We start from the raw sequence: 8,110 nt of genomic DNA, 5'->3' as shown, positions 1-8,110 counted from the left end.
CATATTAGCCTATAAGTACTATTAGCATACGCTATAACGGCAAAATACCTACGCTATAATACGTACTAAAGCGCGTATTATATTAAGAATTCCTTTAAGAGTTCGACGGATGGCCTATAATTCCTACACTTAAAGTAGAGAAAAGTCTTCGCCCTTTAGGCGCTGGCGGAGACCGTGCTTAGCGCCGGTGCGCACTAAGGCCTTAACATCCTTCGTGAAGGACTTCTAGGCGGCAGCGACGCGAGCGTTAAGGTTAGCTGTGTCTCCGCTAGCAACCCGCTAGCGCTTAGCCCTATTAATAAGGGCGAGTAGCTTATTTAGGCGGCTATAAAAGGCCTTAGGGACCTAGTCTATTAGCTATTAGAACCTAAACCAACGCAATTAAACGTACTAGTTAGCACAACTTATTTAGTTATTAGTAGTACCTACAATTACGGTTAGCCTACTTACCATAGGTAGCCCGCTTAGCGATAGCTATACACTTAGTATAGCGGAGGCAGATTAGTTCTAGCAAGGCTAGGGGAGCGGCTTATAAGCGATGTAGGAGCTTTAACGGCGTCTAGTAGGGTTAGCGACAGCTATAAGCTAGTATAAAGAATACTTATAGAAGGTTTACTAATAGGCGGACCAACAGCTTAGCGCTTACAATTTATAGTTAATTAAAAGTTATAAAGAAGGTAAGTTATAGGCTAAACAAATTAAAATAGAATTAGAAGGGAAATCTAATATCCTACCTAAGTAGGAACTCCTACCTTTATAGATCTCTATAAGGTCCTATTATTACATTATCCTATTATTATATTATCCTATCGTTATATTGTCTAATTTACTTAAATTTATTAAAAACTTTTTATTTAGAGAAGGACAATAATAGCACTCCTATTATATAATAGCGTCGGCTAAAAATAGCCGCTTAAGAAGGGGGGGGCAATTATTAGGCTATAGAGACGCACTAGCCGTAACCAGCTTAGCGCAGGCGAGGCGCAGGCGAGGCGCCTACAAAACATAGTCACCCCGTATCAGAGAACAGCAGAATTCAGTTCTACAGTTCTACTTCATTAAGAACCAGATACTCTTTACATCCCGTTACTATTATTACGTTACTATATACCCTAAAGACCTTAGCGTCCTAACAGTTAGCTACCCCCCTAAAAGCAACTATATAGCAACGAGGAACCTCTAAAAGTATAATTAACCTTATATTTATAAACAAAGGCCTATACTAGAGACTTAAAAGGTATAACCCTAAAGAAAAATAGGCACTTACCTTAAACTATATCCCTATCTAAATATAGCTAGATTTGGATATTAAGGCGTAACTAAGTAGTAAAAGATATATAATAAGGAAGCTTAAAACAGACAGTTTCCTTAATATAGTTAAACAACAACTCTAAGACCTAGAAAAAATCCACCCAATTCTAAATAAGTAAGGCTTATTAGCCACCCCTAAGGAAATTAACTAAAGACTAAAAAGAATCTAGGCAGCAATTAAAAATAGGCTAGAAGAGCACTACCCGGTCTTAAAACTAGGCCCCTATACATAACACGTATAGTCCGCATAATACGCAGTTCTTATTACTAGCTAATAATAAGTAAAAAGGAAATATATAAGTAGCCATAACCTTAAAGATAAGAGATAATATAAAGATATAAAAAACCAGTTAAAGAATACCCTAAAGAAAGAAGTAAGGAATAACTAGAGACGGTTTATAAATAAGCACACTTCTAACCTAAGCCTCCCCTATAATAAGGGCCTTTAGGCTATAGCAAAATAGGTAATAAAAAAAAGGTAGGGTACTTAATAGAAGACCTATACCTACTACCCCTATAAAGAGTAGGGGAATTATAGGCCACTAATAACAATAATAAGAAGGCAAAAATCCTTATAGAAAGGTTTTTCCTCTAACCAGCTCTAGTAGACCTTAGCGATATTATAGGTAAAATACCGGTAACTTGCCTAAGGGTTAACAGCGATATAATAATAGAGGAAATAGCTAGAACTATTAGCCACCTTTTAAATAATATAGTATTAGGACCAGATAGGATTCTAAATAAGGCCTTAAAAACCTGTAGACCACTTATAGCACCTTAGCTTATAGATATAGCTAGGGTATACTTTACTATAGGCTACTACCTATAACTCGGAAGAGCTATAATAACGGTTATTTTACGGAAAGAAGGTAAAGCAGATTACTTAATCCTAGAAAGCTACCGCCCTATTACCTTAGAAAACACCCTTAGCAAGATCTTAGAAAAGGTAATAGCGGACCATATAATAGATACGGCTAAAAAATATAACTTACTACTATAAAGCTAAATAGGGGCAAGAAAGAACCGCTTAACACTATCAGCACTTACGCTACTCGCTGCCACTATTAAATCCGCATAGGCGATGTAAAGGGACTTTATAGTATTAATACTTAGCCTAGATATTAGCGGCGCCTATAATAACATACCCTACAAGCGTCTCCTATACATCCTTAGGGCAAAAGGCTTCCTAAAATGGATTATATAATTTATTTAAGGGTTTATAGGTTAGAAAGAAACATTACTAGTCTTTAGCAGATACTAGAGCCCCCCTATTATAGTTATAATAGGAATACTATAAGGATTACCCCTCTCGCCTATACTCTTCCTTTTCTTTATAAGCAACCTACTTAATTCCTTTAAGGAAGGGGCGACCTAGGGGATAGACTTTATTAACAATATAAACCTAATTACATACGGGCTAACAGCCGTAGAAAATTGTAGAACACTAGAGAAAGCTTATAATACCTATATAAAATAGGCAAGACAACATAAAGTCTAATTCTTACTAGAGAAATACTAGCTAATCTACTTTATAAGAAAACGCAACTAATCTATAGATCTCTAGCATATAATTCGCATTTAAGGCTTTAGGGGTTAACTAGTTTAGGGTCTAAGGGTATTAGGAGTATAAGTAAATAGTAAGCTTTAGTAGAGCGTATATACGGCGCAAGCGGCCTATAAGGGCTAAGTATAGTATATCGTATTATCTAGGATCATTAATTCCATATAGGGTTTATGCTTTTAGAGGTTACGCCTACTATATATAGCAGTTATCCGGCCAACTATAATATATAGGTCCAGTATTTGGGCCATTAAAGAATCTAAGAAAGGCCCCCCTAAATCGCTCCTTAAACCACTCCAAAAGGTCTAAACAGCCTACCTCTGGAGTATAATAGGCGGATATAAGCGAATAGCTATAGTACTGCTTAAAAAGGAAGCTAATATTCCCCCCCTATAACTATATATTAAAGCCGCTATAATATAAAGGGCGTAAAATAAACGTAACTCTAATATTATAAAGTATATTAAGACACGCCTAAATAAACTATAGAGGGACTCTAAGGCGCCTTATAGGAGAATAAACCAATAACCCTAAAGTAGGGAAGATATATTAGAGAAATAGGTAAAGAAAGCAGAAGAAGAATAATGCTGCTTTAGGGCCCAGGCCTATATAGAGGAGGAAGGGAGACGCATAAGAGGCTAGTAAAGATAACAGTAAAAAAGAGAAAGGAGTAAAAGTAGAGCATAAAAGAATGCTAGGAAACTATTTACCGTAATATAATATTAGCTAGACTAACGCTAGAGAGGCGTATAGGAGTTAAAGGTATAGAGGCTAACTAAGGTAAGAGGAACCTAAGCCGTAGTATAGTTAACGCTATAGGGGGTAAATACTCTAGGGCTCCGAGAAGGCCTAATAAAGGCAGAAAATATAATAGTAACACTCTTAAGAACAGGAATAATAGGACTAAAAGACTGGCTCTACTGGGTGGGTATCCTAGTAGGTAACCTAAGATGTAAATATAGCTAGCTAAAATAGACACTAAAATATATAATACTATTATGCCCCTTACGCACTAACTAAGAAGTAATACTCTTAGTAGCTGGCACAGAGAACTATAATATACTACTCTTAATATAAAAAGGCCTTAAGGCGGTTACCTAGTGGCTTATTAGCTAAAATATACTAAACCAGTTCTAGGTTATAAAGGAAATAGTAATAAAGAGCGGGGGGGGCGAGCAACGGGCGCCCCCTAATAACTCTATAGTGGTAGAGTAAAGTTTGCAATACTAGCGCGTCTATAGGCTTGTTACGGCAGCAGTGGTTCCTAAGGAGGTTAAAAAGTAAGGTAGTAGAGCACCACAGGTAACTCGCAGGCGCCTTATAGGCGCCTCGTAGGCGAGTCCCAAAAGGCGGGGAGATGGATCACGGGGTTTTCTCAAATAGAGTTTTCTCCCCACATGTATATAAGGAGTAGTCCGCGTGGGCCCAATAGGGATCCGAATCGGACGTTAAGCAATGAATAATAATATATATGGTAGTATTTAACCGTTTTACATAGTTATATACATAAAATTAGGGTATGCTATAGGCCGCAGTATAAATAATAGGTAGGAAATAGGTAAAAGGTATATAGGGGAGGGAAAAGAGGTAGGGGGAGGGGGGGAGCATTGTGTCTAAATGCCTGTGCACGGCTGTACACGCCCATGCACGGATCCTACTTTATCACGTGTTTCAATTTGTATGGAGGCTTGGCTCAATATTCAATATAAGTTGGCGGTTCAATATCAATATCAATACGCCCTCATATTGATATTGAATATAGAATACCTCACTGTAGAGATCTAAGGGCGGCTTCCTCTTTCTTATACTGCTTATAGATACGGTTATAGTATTTCCATAGAGCTTAAAGCTCTTCTTTTTTGTTATTATTGAGAGTCAAAAACGTGGTTTTTTAAGGGTTAATAAATAGTAATGGCTCCAATGGGGCTCTATATCTAGGTAGATCCTGCTTCCTAACGCGTAGATTAATATATTTTTATACATTCTTACAGTTGGCTCTATACTTAATAACTCTAATCTATTAGTCCTAATTGTTCGGGCCTGCGAGGATTATAGTGTAGGTAGTAATAAGCGTTTTGGGTTGTTAAGAGGATATATTTAAGGCCTCTACTGTGCGGTTAATAATGTGATTAAGGCTTTAAATTAAAAATAATGTAGTAGATGGCCCAGGCTTATAACTGTTGGATGGATAAGTTACTCATAAGAACTCTATTGATTGAAGCTGGCTCTAGAAACTCTCTATGTGTATAAGGAAAGGGTAGTAGACTAAGTCGGTGACCGTGTTGGTGACCGTGTCGATGACCGTGTCGATGACCGAGTCGATGACCGGGTCAAAGGGTAGGTAAGATGGCAAGAAACAGGGTGGTGAGTCATAAGGTGATACCTGACAGTGACCTCGACGGTTGACAGAACTGCTGCAAAGGGCTGCCGGGAAAACGATTGTGCCTGCTGAACTAAAAGAGCAGCTCTCGAGAAAGCGAAAACATCCGGCCCTTGAAGAGTCGTCAGAATCACAGACAAAATGAATCAAGATCCAGGGCTCCAAGTCGCCCGAGCCGAGCCAAAGTTCTCAGTTGGATCCATTCCAGGAAGATAATGGAGGGATGAAGAAGAAAACTTGTTGGACCAAGCTCTGTTGGACGACAGAACAATGCGAATGGATATTTGAAATCCTTCTCCAAAGGAAAATTCCTTCACGTCATCGTATCCGACACTGGATCGAGCTCGATAAGGAATTCAGCGCTCGCTTTGGGGATGGTCGAGGAGCGGAACGACCGAAAAAGATGGCTCGCTGCACACTGCTCTTTGTTCCAGTCGAGAGGATGCTAGCCTAGCAGAAGCTGAAAGTTCAAGGAAGCCGAGGGATTGAGTTGTCCCCAGAGATCGAGTCTGCCAACCTTAGCAACCGTTATCGGAAAACAGGGTGGAACCAGTTGAAATGGATTGTGACATCAGCGACAAACGACACTCCGTGGAGCGACATGGTGCAATCATTCAACGAGGCCTTCGATACTTTATGTACAGCGGGTGGTATTGAGAGGTACAATCTGGTAGTGAAGTACTTCGACCTCAGCTTTCTAGAAGACGACAAGCCAAAATGGACAAGGAACAGCGAATTTCTCCATCTTGCGAATAAAGTCTTACGGTTCAGAGGCCAAAAAACTAAGACGCTTACAGGAGAAGAAGCGGATCAAGCTTTTCAATGGAAACTAGAGAGTCACGCTATAGTGGATATAGCCGGTCTGCTCCCTCAAAAGTTCGGGACGCACCACCCGACCCATGTCCTCGATGTGAGGCTTGTTAAAATAGCAGTGATGCGAAACGTCAGGCTAAAGGGCGTGGCCGAAATCCAGAACTGGTCCCAGGAGCAGCTAACTTGGGTCTCTAAGCAAATCGAGAGCAGAGAGAATTTAATCGATCTTCAGGCCCTGCATGTGCTGACTGCTGACTCCAACGCCAAATTTGGCACCTGTTGGAACCTTCGTTACTATCTGCAAAATCATTAGAAGTGCTAGACGAAATATTCGAGGCTACGGGAAAATCAGATCGAGGAACATGTCGATCGCAACTTAGTAGACGACTAAACGTTTGATTGGAGTGGGCTGACTGTCGAGTTCAATACCAAATTCGGGACCAAAGATACTGCAATTGACATTTTGACGTGGCACTGGATAAGGAAGCTGGTAAAGAGGTTTAGGCTTGAGGAACCCACGTGGAAGGGGTTGAGGCTTGAACGACTTGTGGGAGAGGGTTGGCTCAGATGAGAATTACTGATCATTTTGACTATTTGTGGACGAATGTGTTTAATAGCGGCTGAGTCGAAAGTAGCGGTACGTTAGTAGTAGAAGTCTGGCAGATGTAAATTAAACCTAAGCTTGATGGACCATGCTGGTTGCATGTGATTGACATGAAGGCTGCTTGCGCTGAAAGTGTACAGGTAGCAAGTCACTTCGAACATCGCACAAAAAGTATTCGAGACGCACTCCCGCAGGTTATCTTGAGCGTGTAAGAATTCAAGAGGAGTCTACTTTTTGATATAGCACCACCACACACCTTCTGTAACGCTCAAGCCAAGCCTTATTCAATGAGCCCTTTCCAGCTCCGTAACAATTTCCCTCTATAACTTCTGCATCGCGGCAATATCGCTACTCTGAACATGGTCCTCATCCTCAGCGATCTGCTCTTGCAACTCATCTAGAGAGATCTTCTCGTCCTCAACCACCAGGTTTATCTCGATGAGCGTTAGCATGCACATTTGCTCAATCGACCAAGGACGCACTCACCTGCAACTTCTTAATGCCGAATCCGATAGCGACAAGCTTGGAGGCCCCCCACACGAGGCCATCTTTCTCAATAGCGCGGAGGTTTTTCTCAAGCTCAGCCATATCAGTCTCGTCATCCCAAGGCTTGACATCGAGCGTGACAATGGACTATTATACCAGCATCAGCATGAGTATTTACGATCATTAGCGTTAGTATTTTTACCTTAGCAGCAGGCTTTTGCTTGGTAGCCTTCTTCTTATTGTACTCGGCTAGACGCTCTTCACGGATGCGGGCTTGCTCGACATCTTCCTCCTCATCAGAAGCAAAGAGATCGATATCCTCGTCTTCGTCGTCAGCGGGAGCTTTTGCGGGATTGACAGTGACTTCGGAGGACTCAGGGCCGTAGGCGGTGTAAGCCTTGGATGGGTCGCCGGACAGGCTGGAGAAGTCAGACTCGAAGGTCGCAATGTGCTTGTACCAGCGGAAGACGTTGGGGAATTTGGTGGCGGATGTTTCGTCTGGCTTGCTCTTGAAGGCTTGGAAGCACTTCACGTCGGCCTGAGAAGGCGAGTAGCAAGGGAGAGGTTAGCTAAAGGCACATGAAGTATTGATGAAACTTACCCAACAATATATGACCTGGTCCGAAGCCAGTTATTAAGGAGCTATGCCGTCAGTCATGTCTACTGGATCAAAGGAATAGAAGAGACATACTGTGACTCCAGTATCGGACACAAAATCGGTGAAACCCATGGTCGTTATTGTTGTGATTGCTAGTCAGACTAGAGATTTACGTGGTCGGGTCACACAAGTCATTGGATTTTTTTAAAATATCTAATCCGGGGTTATACCGGAGCGCCAAGGCTTCACCTCATGCTGAGACGCCTTATTAGGCAGCAAAATGGTAGGATTCCCCAGCACATGTGGCCATCAAGAAAGAAGGCGCGCATGCTCACCGAACAACAACTCTGCCAGCGC

General features: G+C 41.3%; 1 protein-coding gene across 1 annotated transcript; it reads right to left on the bottom strand.

Annotated features, from left to right (window-relative positions):
* Nucleotides 1-6,989: 6,989 nt before the first annotated feature.
* On the bottom strand, nucleotides 6,990-7,885 carry K441DRAFT_686467 (uncharacterized protein; the record flags this gene model as incomplete). Its single annotated transcript, XM_067651991.1, has 5 exons — nucleotides 6,990-7,103; nucleotides 7,156-7,302; nucleotides 7,358-7,693; nucleotides 7,762-7,797; nucleotides 7,847-7,885. The coding sequence occupies 5 exons, from the start codon at nucleotides 7,883-7,885 to the stop codon at nucleotides 6,990-6,992; spliced, it is 672 nt and encodes a 223-aa protein (XP_067505093.1).
* Between the last annotated feature and the right edge of the window lie 225 nt (nucleotides 7,886-8,110).

The sequence above is a fragment of the Cenococcum geophilum genome (assembly GCF_001692895.1).
Source record: "Cenococcum geophilum 1.58 unplaced genomic scaffold K441scaffold_16, whole genome shotgun sequence".
Classification (NCBI taxonomy): domain Eukaryota; kingdom Fungi; phylum Ascomycota; class Dothideomycetes; order Gloniales; family Gloniaceae; genus Cenococcum; species Cenococcum geophilum.
The sequence above is the reverse complement of the archived record's forward strand: the minus strand, read 5'-3'. Positions and strand labels throughout refer to the sequence as shown.